Source organism: Mytilus edulis, chromosome 7, assembly GCF_963676685.1.
Source record: "Mytilus edulis chromosome 7, xbMytEdul2.2, whole genome shotgun sequence".
NCBI lineage: Eukaryota > Metazoa > Mollusca > Bivalvia > Mytilida > Mytilidae > Mytilus > Mytilus edulis.
The window spans coordinates 49,285,961-49,304,300 of NC_092350.1; the positions used below are offsets into that span (position 1 = coordinate 49,285,961).

Consider the following 18,340-nt stretch of genomic DNA (forward strand, 5'->3'; position numbering starts at 1 on the left):
TCAATGTGCTTTATTCCCCAATTGAATAACATGTTTGCCTTTTGTACCTTTCGTTTAAATAGAAATGTCAAGCAAGTGTCAATATTCTATTTTCAAATTTTATTTTTATATCTAAACTAGTTTCAAATCCTGAATTTTGTATCGCTGCTAGAGTTAAAGAAGATGGACGTTTGGAACGGTTTCCCATAAGATGTGATAGAAAACTACATTGTATGTGTGCAAGTCGTGAAATACCTGACCTTGAAACTAATGGAAATAAAATGAAGTCACCAGATGACCAACCTCCGATTAATAGTAAATATGATGGATTTTTATTAAATTCCTTAACATATGGAATCATTTCTAAAAGCGTAATGAAAATCATTGAGATGCAATTAATCGGCAAAAACATTCTCCGAAACTGTGTCAATATGTAAATTTGGAAAATATGGTCATTGCTTCCAACTTACTAATTTTTATCTTGCATCACTTATTCTATTTAGAAATTAACACAATAAATCACACATTATAATGCAATTCGTTTGTAACGATAATTTTACACATATTTGGAAGGGGTAAATTCCACGTTCTAATAGTCCGTAACTAAGAAAGCCACCACTTTGAAATCCGATTTTTTTTATTTTTTTATTTTATTTTTTTTGGTATGTCATTTCTCACAAGATACACATGAAAGTCACATTTTGAGCCTCGAAATGTTCTTTTATCAAAATTGAAAGCATTCAGTAGCATCGCTCTGTGAACTCAATTTTTAAATACAATACCGTTATTTCCAAATTCAAGTAGATATTTGGTAAACAGTTCAAATTATAATACATTGTACATACGATATTAAGAAATTGAGGAATAATTCATTATATAATTCATTTTCAAAACTCATGTAATAACTGCACTTCCTTAATCTCTCACAACCACACAAACACAAACACACACACATACAAATAGCTATACGCTTGTTTGTTCTTCGGTGTATTGTTTAAGCTAATCTTAAATTATTTTGTAGAGATCCTTCTTATTTCTGTGATTGCTGCAACAAGTTTGATCATTATAGTAGCAGTTGTAATATTTATCATCTGTATCATCATAAGGTTTGTAAATTTGAGCCTTTATTTTGTTATTTTATGATAAATAATCCATTTATGAAGAAAACTGTTAAAATAATGTAAAAGGGGTTAGTCTTCATTAAAGAATGAAACAAAATCATATGTTCATGAGTGGTGGCATATTGTCAATGGAAATCAGTTAAAATATGAAGTAAACATCTCTTTTCTTTTACTAAACAGGTCAGCAACTCAATTATTGTGCATTCGGTAGCTATAACTCAATTATTATGCATTCATTAGCTATATTTATATATATAGATATCAATTTCCCTTACATGTTTTAATATACTAGTAAAGATAAGGAGATGTGGTATGATTGCCACTGACACAACTATACACCAAAATTCAAATGAAGTGATATACCAAATAATGGCAGTAAAAGTGGAATGACATATACATTAAAACACGTGTTGTACGAATTGATATCATGAATATGTAATTAAAATACTACATTCGTTTGTCGGGAAAATGTGATAATTTCTCAATTTCAATTCATATGTTTCTCTTATATTGCAAGCTAAAAGTAAGAGTTTCATATTTCGTAACTTTGAAATCGTTTCACGCAACTTACCGTTTTACGCAAATTATGGGTTTTTTTATTGTTTGTCATTAACTTGCAGAATGAAAAGACTACAATCAAACTCTTCCCAAAATCAAATCGTTGTTGATGGTAAAAATGTAGTTTATGCGCAAGTTGATCGGTCAATGAATCAAGACAGAACCACCAATCAAACAACAGGACAATCTCCAGTAGAAGATACCTATGATCACATGGATCATAGCTGTTTGAATCACATGCCGCCCAAAGATGAAAGCAATTATGATACGATGTCCAAAATAGGAATTGTGGAGGAAAATGACTACAGCCATACAAATGAGACTGGCAGGGAAAGACCGTGCTTTGTTGATGCTTCTTCGGAATACAGTCATGTTACTGTAGTTGCAAAACCGAAAACTATAGATTAAGAAACTTATATCAAGTGTTCAGATCATAAGTATGGATTAAAAGGAGGTGTGACTGGGGGTCAGACAGCAACCTAACAAGACAAGAAGACCAAAACATACTTAGATACTGTATTTTGACATATAATTGTTTACTTTTACACATTGTGACTTGGATGGTGGGTTATTTCATTGGCACTAATATCACATCTGCTTATTAATATCAGAGTTTTATATACGGTCTTCTATAATTTAGAGGTGTCTATACCATATTATACGTTTTACTTCAATTACATCATTTGGTGGATTTTGACTGATCATTTGTTTCAATTTATTTGCTCTATTTTCTATGCTTTAAAGTTACTGATTTTTCTGAATGTAATCATTTGAATTCTCAATGACTCAATGACAATGGTTTGGATGTTTTTTTGTTAAATGTTTATATTTTATACTTTCTTCACAGCTATCTATTTTACAAACAATGGAATACCAGTTTTATTATATTCAAACCAAGGATGTATAACTAACCCATAATATACGTCCTTGATTCGGAAATATATTTTCTATGCTATCAAAGAACTATGTAAATAGAATGAAAGTAATTGTGAAAACAAACACAAAACACATGTCCGCGTTTAATGGGGGCGTTATCTTTAGTTATATATTATATGAGCTTAAGCTTCTTTGTTTAATATTGCATTTGGCTAGAACGTTTATTGACCATAACTTTTATAAATAAAATGCCAAAGTGTTTAAAAATTCATTAAGATCATTGTTTTTCAATAGCATTAATCAATAAGTAGTCATTATATGTGTAAAGGTAGGACGAATGAAAACATTTATGCTTTGTAAAAACTCATGGTCCATTTTTATATATTCAGAGGCTCTGAAAAAAAATCATATATTACTAACGTAAATATTAGTAATGAAATGTCTGTTATGATATATATCAATGTAAGGTGGGTTTTTTTTTTTTTTTATTATATCGAGTATCAGAAATCTCAGGATTTGTTTTATGCACTCGAACATTTTTGTACATTTTTTTTCTATCTGTATCGATGTTTATTTTTATTGCTCTTTCCTCACTGTTGGTAATGGGTGTACCGCACCAAATTGATCTTAGAAAGACGATTTGTTTTTTTTGTTTATTATTAAAAAAAAATCATAAAGTAACACATTTTAAAAACTATCATTGTAAACGTATTTTTCTAATGTTCTTCTTGCCACAGATATTTTAACTTGTTTGATAGAAACTGTATGAATTAAACAATATTTGCATGTTGCTTATAATAATGAAACTACGATTTGTTTTGTTGATATGAATGCAAATAAAGTCCACTACGATTATTATCAAAAAATAAATCGATGTTGCAACTTCAATGTGACGTACTGTGACGAAAATTTCAAACAGTGATTATAAAAAGCAATGATTATGTTTTTATGTTTGATAATGGGGATTATGTGCCCTGGATTTATTTATACCTTTCGAGGCCCCAGTTCTATATCAAGTGAAATAAAATGTCTTGAATAGCAAAAAAATGAATGGGTGGATCAATGAATAAAGAAAAAGCGAGTTAAAATTTCTAAATTATCGAAGGTAAAGTCCTTAAAAGTTGAAGGTTGATCCTTGTTTTTGTTAAAATCATGACAACACTATGTCTAAAGTGAACATCAATTTTATCAAAATGTGCATGTCAAATCAATGTAGATATATGTCTGTTTCTAATAGTGTGTCTGTGTATATTTGATATGTTATTTTCAGTTTTTTACGTTGTGTGATTTAGAAACAATCATATTGTTAATGTTTAGATTTTAAACAAATACTATTAGTTACATAGTGTGCTAGTGACCTAATACGGTATATATTGGGTCAGTAAATTCCATATGGGGTGAGAGCGAAGCTCGAATCCCCATATGGAATTTACTGACCCCATATATACCGTATTACGTCACTAGCACACTATGTAACGAATTTATCTTACCGACTATCTTAACGTGTGAAATTAAGACTAGTGATTCTCAAAACGAGCAAGTCTTCAATACTGTTAGCGCTAAGAAAATACTTCCATTGATCCTACAAAAACAGATGCCAACAATAACGACTTGTAAGGTTTAAATGTGTTTTATGAATTTCTTTCAATCTTAATCATCAATTTCTTCGTTTGTTGGAACTTTTAAGATTTTTTCTCAGTACCGTTTTGTTTTTTACAAAGGGACATAACACCATTACTAACCGTGTATGAAATAAGCCCCGCCCCATTCTTACCTAATAAGGAATATAAAGGGACGTAACTCCACTACTAACCGTGTATGAGATAAGCCCCGCCTCCCTACTAACCTAATATCAAATATACACGGTTTGCACGCGGATGCTTTTAACCAATCATATTCCTGGAAATGTATAGGAGGTAAGATAAAATGTGTTCTTCTTTTATTCAATGTATTTGTTGTACATTGTTTTGCATTATGACTTCATATGTGTTACATTTAACCTTCTTTTTTTTTTTATCAATTCTATGATGCTACCGTTAACTATTACTGTATGACAATATGAAAGGAATAAACATACTTGATCTATATGTTGACCTCACGTTTCAATTTTTCCGATTGATCAATGTCAGATGTATCAGAGTGGCATCAGAGCAGTTCCTGTTCCATTTCTTATTCGGCAATGTCGCAATCCAGAAAACGAGAACAAATTTATGACTACGATGTGGGGTTTATTTCCGTAGTTATCTAGGACATGTTGCATGACAATCAATCAAAGTACTCCAACTTTCAAAGATATAAGAGATGACTTTATGTTAACACAACTAAGAAAATTATCCGCCTCAGAATTAAGTTAAGTGCATAAAGATTACTTTTTAAGTAAAATTGATGATGAAGAAAATTTGTTAATGGGTGTTTCTCAAATATGACCTAATGTACAAAAGTTCTGCCAGGAAAAAAGTCTTTCATGAAAACCGTACGGGGAAATAGTGAGACAAATTAAATACCCAGCATGTACTTTGACAAACTATGAAAAAGTCAGAAATACTGTCATTTATGAAAAAATACATTGACAAATAAAACCCCTGTAATTGCCACATCCTTAAAATCATTCTGCATAATATAAAGTTATAGTTTAAAATCATAAGATGAGAAAGCCGGACAAAATAATGACAATGTGTAACATACTGTTGGTGATTGTAAAATAAATATATCTGAATTATGTAGATAACATTGGCACTGGGCGCCGCCATATTAGATGACGTAGTTCCGGTCATTCCAATCTGAAAATTCATCCGCGGTTCTGTCACGGATCTGCTTCTAGCCGAATTACTTCCGCTGTCCGAGGTTAAATCTCTTTGAACGGGAGCTTGATTAGAACTGGCAATAATTATTATTGTGTCTGTGTTCAAATTAGAACTTGCATCAGAAGTAGTTGAATTTGATGCATTGTCTGATGATGCTGAAATGTCTGTGAGGTGTTGCCTGTCATCTATTGGTCAGCTGGGGCGATGTTCCTACGCGCGATATTATCCATGTAAATTTTCTTAAGCATGTTTTTTCCCAGAGAAACAGGAACAAAAATGTTAATACTTTCCAATTCAACTTTCAATTTGTTAGCAGTCCAGTTAGCTGGGTCGGAACTGTTCCACTGATTAGACCTCTGTCTGAAACGAGGTGCACGGCGATCGGCCATGATCACTGAAAGGTCAATGTCCGAGTGTTTATGATTTAATTACACTTCGCAAATAATCTGAGAACAGTTATATCCTTGGAAAACGTATCAATATCGAATGATGATAATAATGTCAATAGTATAAATAAGTTGTAATAAAATATAGAATGATGAATAAACTTTGTATAAACTTTGATAAGACACAAGACCTGGCAGTAACAATGTTAAACGATCAATGATGTCATAATTAATTAATAGCCAATCAAAAGCTTTGAAAATCAAAACTAAAAATAACTGTCTTATAGTTGAGTCTATAGCAACAATTTAACAACATAAACATGACTTATACTTATAAGTCTTAATTGTTCCTATCATTTTTACTTTTTTTTGTCTTTAATAGATAGCTGTCTCATTGGCAATCATAGAACATCTCATAATTAAAAATATTTTTTACGATCACTAGAAAGATAGTATGCCATGTCAAAATTCGTGATACGCTAAGTAAATCCCTAAACAATAGGAGCTCAAAATGCACAATGACATTCCTAGAAAGTTTAAATACTTTCTATTGATATTGGATATATGTAAATGAAGTACCAGTGTTTTGTGATGGACTAATTTATTGATGCTTGCTGAATGTCCAGTGGCGCCTGCGTTGACTAATTAACTAATTACCGCTTGATGGACGTTAGTGGCATCAGCGATTTGTGCTTGTGTTTATCGTCGTATCAGATGTAACTTAATAGTCATAATTTCCCTCGACTTCGTGAACCGTTCATATCAGTGACTGATCTAGAAATTGTCATAAGAGGGGGCCCGCTCCGGTCATGCTTCAGTAATTCCCTATATAATATATAAATTTGTTTATTAATAATCAATCTCTTTTTTTTCAGAAAAGGGAGGGGGGCGTGTCCCTCTCCCCCCTAAATCCGCTTCTACATATCACAGTAAAAACGACCAAATAAGATACTTTTCAAACTGAGTTACACGGACTTCTTTTTAACTGAGTTTTACTGTGTGTATTGCGGTTTGCATCGACTAGAGGTATAGGCGAGGATGAGATCTCACTAAGCATTTTTAACCTCGCTGCATGTTTGTGGCTGTCCAAAGTCAGCGGCCTGTGGCCTTTGTTAGTCTTGTATGATTTTTTTTTGTTTTATTTCATTGGTGGCCTTCAGTTTTTTTCTGCTCTTTGGCCGGGTTGTTGACTCTTCAAAACAATACCAATTTTTATTCCCAAAGTACATTTCATCCTGATGTTGTTAAAAAAACTTACATTTTCTGTCTGATTGGCTTTGACGAATGTACATAGCCGTGACAAGTTGGATTGCAGACATCTATCCTATCTATTGTCTGTATGCCATATAACCGTTCCTATAACTCTTTGAGACTCCGTTTGGCATGTGGAAAGGCATACCTCTGTCACTATTCCCCATGCCCCCTTTCATAATGGTAGTCAAAATTCGCAATTGTGGTCAATCTACTCTCAGAAACAACATATAATATAATTTTGTTAAATTTATTATCGTTCACTATTTGCATGAAATATTTGTCACTGAACGGTAAGCAACAACCATCAAACTTGCAACTGTAAGTCTTATTTAATTAATTTCCAATGTGTATAGCTCGGTCGGTGTGAATGTTGACGAACAGCATGGACTGTTTAAAGTAAACAAATATTTTTATTAACTTTTTGGGGTGTTTTTTCTCATCGAGGTATTTCATACTTCCTCTCATTTTATCCATATTATATACAATATTTTGCTTTTTACATATATGAGCAAAAATGAATTTAAACATATAATTTAATACATAATTGTAAACATTTTAAAATGTATACAAAATAATACATAAGATCTCAATTATACAGGAAACAAGATATAATTACGTGTATTTTTTCTTATAAATAATCCAAACCTATCAAAGGAAATTGATTAGATAAGCGCTAACTTCCGATTTTGAACATAATTAATAATAAATGGGGTGACAGCACTTGTAACAACATATTTAGTAGTTATGGCGTATGTTATGTCATGGCATGGTTTAGCATTCTGTGTTGGGTTTAGTCACTTTTCTCCAACATTTGATAATTAGACTAAAACAACATTAGGGATTAGGGGGTCCTCATAAGGACTGGCATCGTGATAATCACCTGTAATTCAACTATATCAGGTCTTAACTAAAATATTGTAAAATTGGATATTGTTAAAAAATATTTATATTAAAACATTAACAAACCATATGGAGAGTTGTCTCATTGGCACTCACACCACATCTTCCTATATCCATATGTTTTTGGTCGAGTATAACTAGAAACGGTTACGTAATTATTTTCATCCGCCGTATTTGATTTACAAAATTAAAAAGGTTATTCGACAAAAAAATCCTTAAATAAACAAGGGAAATTCTAATCAAACTGAAAATTTCATAAAACATTATGAAGAAATAATCTCGAAATTTTTTTTTTTAAAAGATTTTTTTTTATTAAAAGTAACATGAAAAATCGAAATGTTCACTGACTGTACCTCATTTTAGTAATTTATTCTATTACTTGATATATTTTTGTATTTGTGTTACATGTAGATGTTAAAATCTAAACCGATGCAAAACAGCCAAGTTTTATTTATGTAAAAAGTCACAAAAGCGATTGTCTTCTAGTGCAAAGAACCGTATATCTACCTAGACGTTCTGTCTGTATATCACTAGAGCCGAAGCCAGTTTTCGTGGTATACTGTCTTAGTAGATGAATAGTCAGTCGTATATCTATCCACTTTTTCCACGAAAACGGAGCTGATACAAAGTGGGTACATCACGTCGCGTCGTGATCTCTATAGTGTTTAACTGTGGGAACTGGCTTGGTGAATATTGTGCACTACTAGTATTTTCAATTTGTTACTTAAGTTTTGGATAATTAATGCAAGTTGACTAAGAATTTTGAATAAACTGTATCGGTGATAATAAACTGCGTTTTGTACTTTTATATAAGACTAATGACTCAAGATATATAAATTCTTAATAGCTCTCAAAATATAAAATGTTAATTTTTATTCAAGATCGCAACATTGTAATCTATAATACATTATTATGAAAAATAGAGAACAAAAAAGTACGGAAACGGATACTGGATGTGTAGTGATTGATAATTTAGTCTTAGATTATTTGTTGCTTGTTTATGTATGTTTTTGTATAGTTCTTTTATCGTTCTGTTGCACCAATGTCTCAAGATAAGGGGGAGTGTTGGAGCCTGTAATTCGGTGGTTGTCGTTGCTGTGTAATATATTCGTTTTTCGTTCATTATATTGTACATAAATTAGGCCGTTAGTTTTCTCGTTTGAATTGTTAAACATTTATTTTCTCGGGTCCGTTTAAAGCTGACTATGCGGTATGACTTTGCTCATTGTTGAAGGCCGTACGGTGGTCTATATTTGTTAATGTCTGTGTCATTTGGTCTCTTGTGAATAGTTGTCTCATTTGCAATCATACCACATCTTCTTTTTTTGTATACATTGTAATTGTTAACTTCTGTTTCATTTGGTCTCTTGTAGAGAGTTGTCTTATTGTCTATCATACCATGCACATCTTTTTTTTATATAAAATAAAAAATTACATCACTGTGTTAGACTATATGGACTTTTACAATTTTGGGAGACTATTAAAAAATGTATATATCATATATACATTTTTTAATAGTCTACATTTTTTAAAAGTCTCCAATATCTTTAAAAATTATATACCTTTTTAACAATATTTTGGTCAAGAACAGGTGAATTACAGGTAGATATCAAGACCCAGTCCTTAAGAGGACCCCATAATCCCTAATGTTATTTTAGTCTAATTACCAAATGTTGGAGAAACGTGACCACACCCTGTGTTGTAACTTTTATCCTTGGTTTAGTAAATACTCTAAAGGGTAAGGTTTTTTTTTCTTATTTGCATTTTGATTAGATGGAATTTTTTTTTAATGTAGCTTTATAGTATAATTTGTTTCGAACTTTCTATTTGACCATGTATAGCCACCTTCTGTCTAACGTATAGGCAGTCGTAATAGTCAATAGTACACTGTTGGGGTTTTTTTCAGTCTAGCTTACTTGTATGAGTTTCCCTATACACGTGCGATTTTACAACGGCCGTACGTTATATACCGTTCGACAATGCTCGTTTTATTTTGATTAAACTGAGATTAAATTGTTGAACGAATTATAAAATAGATCATATTATATTATACTACTGAGAAAAAAAACATGATTTCAAATCAAAATTATTAGGATAGAGATCCATTTGTGTTAATGTCCAGTGGCAAATATTTCAATGATGCTCAAGAAGATGGGGATATAGACAATATAGGCCGTTATTTTCTCGTTTGAATTAATTTACAATTGACATTCTGGGTCTCTTATTACTTACTACGTGGTATGGGTTTGTTCATGGTTGAAGGCCGTACGGGGACTTACAGCTACTTTCTGTGTCATGTGGTCTCTTGTGGAGAGTTGTCTTTTAGCCAATCATATTACATTTTCTTGTTCTTATATTGATAGTTTCTAGTATAACAAGCATTTGAGGTCAAAAGTTTGGAAAATAGAAACAGTATCATAACCAAAAGTCCACAAAGCACTAAACAGAAAACTAAGGATTCAGAAACAAGAGCCTCGCCAAAAATATTTGGCAAGCATGAATGCCTCGGAGCATAAGCAATATCTATCTTCACAACAATGCAACGTCCATGTACGTCTAAAGTAAAACAAAAGACCGGCTTTATTTCACACAAGTGTACACGTATCATTTGTCAATATTGTAACGTTAACATTGTAGACTGCGTGCTTATGTCTGTCCCATTTTTGTCGATTTACCTCTACGCCCTTGTTCCTTAGCGGCATTTCATTCCTTGAAAATTGTCACACTGTTTCTTTTCTTGATGGACAACAAGGTTTTACAATTTTTAGTTTTAGGAGAAATGTTGCAAATCGGGTTATGACACGTTATACTCTTTTAGGCGTTTGGCACATTTTTTTTTTTGGTTAAACATTTTGTTTATGCCGTAATGAAAGAACTGTACCTCCTTGTAGTATATAGTAATATTATATTTGAACCAACTAATGTTGTACATGTGTCTCCCCGGCATTATGTGTAAAATGTATATCAAACTATATTCATTTATACTTAATTAAAGTCATAAGAAACCTCAAATTAAAAAAAATAATGCATATGTTTTTTTATAACTCAACGGATAGTTTTCATTATAAAACTTATGTACATATACTTTTTTCTGAAGAAAATTCTTTAATTTATTCATATTTAGAAGAAGTTTACTTTAATTTAATTGCTTGCTTCCAGGACGCAATTCCCCCGATATATTTTCCGTATGCAAAGTGACCTCAGTGTGACCCATCTCGTAAAAATCCGGTGATCACAATACCCATGAATGTCCTTAAAATAAACTATTATACGAATTTACATGTTACACACGTGCTCAATTTCCATGCTTTTTTGTTGATTTTTTGTCGATTGTTGACAAACAGGTGACAATCGTTAAACTTCGGCTTCAAAACACGAACTTTAATTACCTGCCATATTTTCACAACAACACTGACCGATTGAAATAAAAAAATGACTATTATACGAAATTTACAAGAAGAAAATCATAAATTCGTGCACAGAAGACTAAGTTTATGATGTTTGTATGCATTGGTTCAAGAATTGGAAGAACATTGTTTTTCACCGGTCACTCGTTTCTTATGACTTTAAGGATGTACTTAGGTGAGGTTAGGTAAAAATTAAGAAATTAAGAAATCAAAATTGATACTATAAGCTTGTAGAGCATCAATTAAGGATAAAGATAAGCTAAAAATATTGATAGGTCATGGATCTCCTTTACGAGATATTTGAGATTTAAAATATGGCGGGAAAAGGCTGACTCGGACTTTTACCTTATATTTGCATTGGTATTATTTGGGTCTCAAAACAAAAGAAATAAAATCAAGAACCGTACGGCCTTCAACAATTCTTTAAACTTCGAATGCAGTGTTCTCTATTTCAGTAAAAGAGAGACGCGAAAGATATCAAAATGATATTCGAACTCGAAAATAAACTGACAACGCTACGGCGATAAACGAATAAAAAAGAACAAAACAAAAACAAAAATTATAGTATACAAAACACAACGTAGAAAACTACAGATAGAGAAAACGAACCCTATCCAAAAACTGGAGGTGATGTCAAGTGCACTGTACAATAAATATGTTCTTTTTGGTCAATGTCTTATTCCAGTAATTTTGCTTTAAGTGTTATATCTATTCTCAGATGAACCTTTACGTGTGTACATAACCAGTCAAAATTACACGTGGTTTGAAGCCAGGAATCTCTGCACCCTATTTGAAGTTGAATCTACGCATGTACAGATAAACGGCTTGACCGTGACGTCTCGTCTCATGTGGACACATGGGACTGCTACATTTCTACCTTGGGTAGAATATCTAGGTAAAATAAAATTTCAGAAATAATTCTCTAATGTCATGTTTTATTCTACTTTAAACATGGGTTGGCTATGATATGTCAAACGTTGCATTATTCACAAAAAGTCTTATGTATATGTGTAAAGAAGATGTAGTATGATTGCCAATGATATCACCTTCAACAATAGACAAAATGACACCAAAATTAACAGCTATAAATCACTGTACGGCCTTCAACAATGTGTAAAACCCATACCGCATGTTAATATGTTCATAAAACATAACATGTATTCAAAATTTCACACGGCCTTCAACAATGAGCAAAACCAATACCGCATAGTCAGCTACGTCAAACATGGGCACTCCATTCTATTGGAAAAGGAACATGGCTTGGTCAACCAAGAGAAAGAAAACGTCATATCTAAAAGAAAGTTTTGTACACAAGGTCATGGTAATATCCAATTCTCATTTGTTCCACGTAGCAACTGACAAACGAAACTATAAAACACAATTTTAATGTAAAACTTAACTGAGTGTTAAAATGTAATTTGATTTATTAGAATGCTTTTGATGTATTTTTTTTCTAAATCTATCATATAGATACAAGAAGATGTGGTATGAGTGCTATAATTAGACAAATCTCTATCTACATAAAAATTTGAAAAAAAAGTAAACTGTTATAGCCCAAAGTACAAATTATGAAGAAATTGTAAATATAAAACTTGCAATAACTTTTTGCACGGTAAATAAATGAAGTTGTAGTAAATCACATTTATTTCTCATTTTATAAAAGGTTGTTTTGAACTGCAGAAAGAAAGGATAAAGGAAGCAAAAAGTGTAATAGTGAAAGAAGGAACACAGTTATCCGATTGCTTGCTGTATTGCCAAGGATTTAAATTCATTGGCTTGCAGGTAAGAGGGTGGCAAAAGAGGGGGGGGGGGGGGGGGGTAGGATCTTTATCTGGACTCCAGGATCCGGATGTTTTAAGCTCGGGATTTCGGGATTGACCCTTTTTTTTTCGAATTTCGGGATTTTGTGATTTCAATTCATTTAAATTCTGGACTTCGGGATTTTGTGGTTTTAAGCCCTGGATTTCGGGATCAGGACCCTCCTACCACCCCCCCCCCCCCCTTTACAGGTAATATATATATAATTATGAAGTCTGTGTTGAAAGAATCAAAATCAAAATTTAAGTTTGAGTGGATTGATGACATACAATTTTCATGAAAAAAGTCATAAAGTAAAGGGCATTTTTAATAGTTAGCATCCACAATTTCATTATATTTAAAATTGTAATTACAATTTAAGATGCAAGTTTCATCCTTTTTGAACCTCTGCAAGGAAATATATACACACGCGTTTGTGTGTGTGTAAAATATATAATCGTTTAAAACTCTGTTACTTTTCAGATATCTCTTCCGTCTTTTTTCAGCAACGCAAGTGCATCTGCTTAGATAATATCGAGTGGAACTCTCACTTCATTAGAAGTCCTTGTAATATATACCCGGTGAAATGCCGAGGAGATCCAGATACTTTTTGTGGAAAACAAGGTGTTCCGAAAGATACCTGTTTCTTTTCTGTTTATAAAACAGGTAATTTAAAAACAACGTTTATAGAAATAGTGTTATATTACAAGGACCATGTAATTTTTGTTTTAAATCATCATAAAGTAGATATTGTTGAAGTGCTAATAATTTGATATTTTTTTTGATATTCCCGCTCAAACTTCAACAAATAGGTCAACTTTTCATTTTCTGTGTTTTACTTGTTAACCTGCTTTTCTATGATGATAATGCTCTGTTGGCTGTTAAATCAAAGCGTCTAGTATTTTCTGGGACTGATGTAAATCCACCTGATCTATTGAATAAACCAGGGTTCAAGAAGTTTCCTGTATCTTTCTGTATTGAAATTCGACAAAGATCTACCCGGTGCTTAACACATTATCGTGTCTCCCTTAAGGTGGTATTAGTGTCTTTCGCCATCTTGGATTGTAAAAAACAGGGAACTTAATACCGCAGTCCCACTAGGCCACGATCGCACTACGATCTGTGAAAAAAATGCAAATTTTGATGATCGTAGTACGATCGTGTAGATCGCAGTAAGGTCGTAGCACGGTCGTGGTGAGGTGTTCAAGGTCGTGATGAGCGTGGTCAACTTTGAACATGTTCAAAACAATCGTGGTGCGGTCGTGGTGAAATCAGGTCGTAGTAGAAGCGTAGTGAGAGCGCACTGAGGTCGTGGTAAGATCGCAAAGATCGCTGTGCCATCGTAGCGAGAGCGTAGCGAAATCGTGATTCTATTCAGAGAGACTGCGCTACGATCTCACAGCGACGTTATTACGACCTCACTACGACCATCACGTTCTCACCGCGACTATACGCTTCCACTACGACCATACCACGTTTACACCACGCTGTTCAAGACCACAGTACGATATAGCACGCCCTTGCCGTCCTCATCACGCTCTTCTTACGACCTCACTACATTCATACTACGACCATCATTCTCATTGTCATTTTCACATAAAATATATGAAATCTCTTCAGGTTTTGTTTGTCTTTTTGTAATTAGCACTTCTTGTCCATTTTCTCTAACGGCTCAACCATCCTTCTCGGTTTATTTATATAGATTAGACCGTTGGTTTTCCCGTTTGAATGGTATGACTAGTAATTTTGGGGCCCTTTATAGTTTGCTGTTCGATGTGAGCCAATGTTCCGTGTTGAAGGCCGTACCTTGACTTATAATGGTTTACTTTTATAAATTGTTACTTAGACGGAGAGTTGTCTCATTGACACTCATACCACATCTTCCTATATCTATTGACACATCTGTGTCATTTCTGCTATCGTATACTAAAATATCGTCATTTGAGCTTGATGGACCAGCAATAGGTTGTAATTTAGGCTTGATTGGTCGGTCTGTCATCTCTGCTGGGTCAGGATTCGTTACTATCAGAGCTCCCTTTGCCTCTACATCAACCCCTCCCACCACGCCCACGTGTTCTAGTAGATTTTGGTGTCATGACTGTATTGTTTCCGAGAAATCTACGTATTAATCAGAAATAGAAGGAATGGAACTGTAATGATATGGAACACGATGTTGACGTTATTGCTGAGAACGTAGTAAGATCGCGGTATGAACGTAGTGTAATCGTGATAAGAACGTGCTATAATCGCAGTAGAAGCGTGATAAGATCGTGTTGCAATCGGATAACTCGTGGTATCAAAGATCTTGATAAGCGTAGTTAGGTCGCAGAATAAGCTCGGTGAGAACGTGGTATGATCGTAGCGGGATCGTTTTAGAAGCGTAATGAGGACGTATATATAGTAGCATCGTGAAAGCAACGAAAATTTACATTTTCATGCCGCTCATACCGCGACCTCACCACGATCTGAATATATTTTAGATCGCAATGAGCGTGGTGCGATCGTGGTCTAGTGGGAACTCTCCTCTTATCACAGAAATGTTGGATGTAACTGGCAGAGAGTACGAGAAGCCCACTCTCTGAATAGTGTGGCTTTCTTTTTATTAATTTCCATCAGATCTACGTGGAAAGTATTCCGTCCCTTTTTGTTTACATAGGGAGATACCGCTGCGCATGCTTCGATGAAACGAAAGTACGTTGCTAAGGTATTTATATCTTAAGACTGGTCGTAAGATAAGACTTAAGATTTAATCGTAAGAGTGGTCCTAAGTGTAGGATTAAAACTTACGATATGCTTTGTGAAATTGTCTTAGGATTGCACTTAGGAAAGTCTTAAGTATAACACTTAAGACTTAAACTTACGATGTTTTGTGAAATTGATTCCAGATTTAATTTTCAACCTATTTAGCAAAATTTGTTGCAGGAATGCAGATAACTTATATGAATTTTCATTCAAACAGTAATTTAAAAGATAATAACTTATAAATGTTTAATTTTTTTTATAAGTGTAGATTATTTTTACTTTATTTTCAATGTTTTTAAATTGACATTTTAAGGGGAGTTACCTCTGAATAGTGCATTTTCTGAAAGAATCTACGTGGAATTTTTCCTATTTTGTATTTTAGCCGGAAAAAACGTACGGCGACCCGTTGCCAAAGAGACAACTCTCCATCGAAGTCACAATTTATAAAAGTAAACCATATAGATCAAAGTACGGTCTTCAACATGGAGCCTTGCCTCACACCGAACAGCAACCTAGCTATTAAGGGCCTTAAAAAAATACTAGTGTAAAGCCCTTCAAACGGGAAAACCAACGGTATAATCTATATAAAAAACGAAAAACGAAAAACACTTATGAACTACATCAACAAACGACAACTACTGATCATCTGATTCCTGACTTAGGATAGGTGCAAACAATTGCAGCGGGTTTAAATGTTTTAATAGTACCAAACCTTCACCCTTAACTGAAAGCATTTTTTAAAAGCTATCTTCTCGTATTTTATTTTGAAATTCTATTATTGGTTTAGCTTCTAATCACATAATGATTTTTTTCCTGTATAATCCATACAAAATGTGTCATTTTGTCATAACCTATAGCTTGAGAAAATGCGCGGTGACCTATCATTTTTATAATATCTTTGAACAAATTTCAATATATACTATACGTTTTATCAAAGAAGTAACACATTCTATCATTATTTATTAGACTCCAATACCATCTTAACTGTTTATAACGGTTACTCTATGCTATCGACGCATTAGTACGATAGCAGATATTCAAATATATGATATCGAAATGTAAAGTATTTTGAGATTGTTTAAAACAAATACGAGTCCTCGTTAGTACAGTGTTATGGAAAAGAGAGGATGTTTTATATCACCGTCTAAAGAGTTATGCGGACATTAAATATCCTTGATGATAAAATATCTAAATACTGTTACCTCGAGGCTTTGCACAAATGACTTTCTAAATTGTGATAATTCATGCAGTCGTGAAAACAGTTATATCATTGTGTAAGGATCTATTTATTTTGGACAATGATAGTTAACATAATGTCTGCATATGCTAAGCCAAAAAATTGCAAGTGTTTAGGGTGATTGTTTTTTTTTTCTTTCTAAAACTCGAGTATATCATGCATGTAGTGTGCTGGTTTTCAATATATTTATTTCATTAAAAAGCAACCATCAATGAAGCAAATGGTTTTGGAAACTGTCTGGCTATTTCTATTAGACCCGGTTCATCATATTTCCTAGCACTGAAATGTTCAACACAACTTCATCGACTTTGCCTTTCTAGTAAGTACAATGTATACAATCTTTATCAAATTTATTAGACTTTATTATAGTACCTTCCACACTAACGTATCGGTCAGTTTTGTGCTTTCAAGGCTATTGAAAGTCTTCACAATAAGAGTTTGACGGCCAAGTTTTTTACTACTGGACGTTGGAACTATCATAAATGTGGGAAGATTAATCCTTAACATACACATATCTGGTAAATTCTTATCGTTTAAAAGATATGAATCCTGTCAGAAAATCTCTTTGACAAATTAAACACTTTAAAAGAACCTAATGAGAAATTCATTTATACAAACATCATCGGATTTGGCTAATTTCTGCTCTTTGATCGGTTTGTTGTCTCTTTGACACATTCAATTTTATCATCGGCATAGTTACGTAGAAGAAATTCTATTCCTTTTATCCTTTCATTGAACAGGGTAATCTTTGTAGGTAATATAAGTTGATGAAATGTAAAATTTTATGGGATTGTTTTGAAATCGTGTAACAATTGACTATATGAAACGGGTGTTTGTTATATCAGTTTTCACGTTTTAATTGTCTCACATTTTCCATATCGACTATACGGTAATTTTATTGTTAAAGGCCGTACAATTGCTTAAAAAAATGTTCAACTCTTTTTGATAGTTATTCTATTGACAATATAAAAAAGAAGATGTAGTATGATTGCCAATAAAACAACGCTCCACAAGAAAAGCATGCCACATTATGACATATCCTTTTTTTTTATATTTGGGTTATTTTTTTTACTTCACAGAAAGCGTTTATTCCAATGCCTTCTATCCACAGTCATATTCACGCTTTTCGTGGATAAGTTCATTCCAAACGTGCCCGGACTCATACATGTTAGCCCGTTACAGCATGATGCCCGATAGCACTCATTTTACAGTCGACGGGACATATTGGTTGTCTAACACGAGAAGGTGGATTCAAGAACAACGTAAGCGTCCATCATCA

The 18,340-nt window shown here is 33.1% G+C and overlaps 1 protein-coding gene across 1 annotated transcript in view; it reads left to right on the top strand.

Annotated features, from left to right (window-relative positions):
• Nucleotides 1-18,340, top strand: part of LOC139481688 (uncharacterized) — a 39,397-nt gene that overhangs the window by 12,767 nt on the left and 8,290 nt on the right. Inside the window, exons 6-10 of the mRNA XM_071265152.1 lie at nt 12,004-12,180; nt 12,949-13,067; nt 13,589-13,748; nt 17,264-17,380; nt 18,141-18,323. Of these exons, the coding sequence (XP_071121253.1) occupies nt 12,004-12,180; nt 12,949-13,067; nt 13,589-13,748; nt 17,264-17,380; nt 18,141-18,323 (756 nt within the window). The remainder of the gene's footprint in view (nt 1-12,003; nt 12,181-12,948; nt 13,068-13,588; nt 13,749-17,263; nt 17,381-18,140; nt 18,324-18,340) is intronic.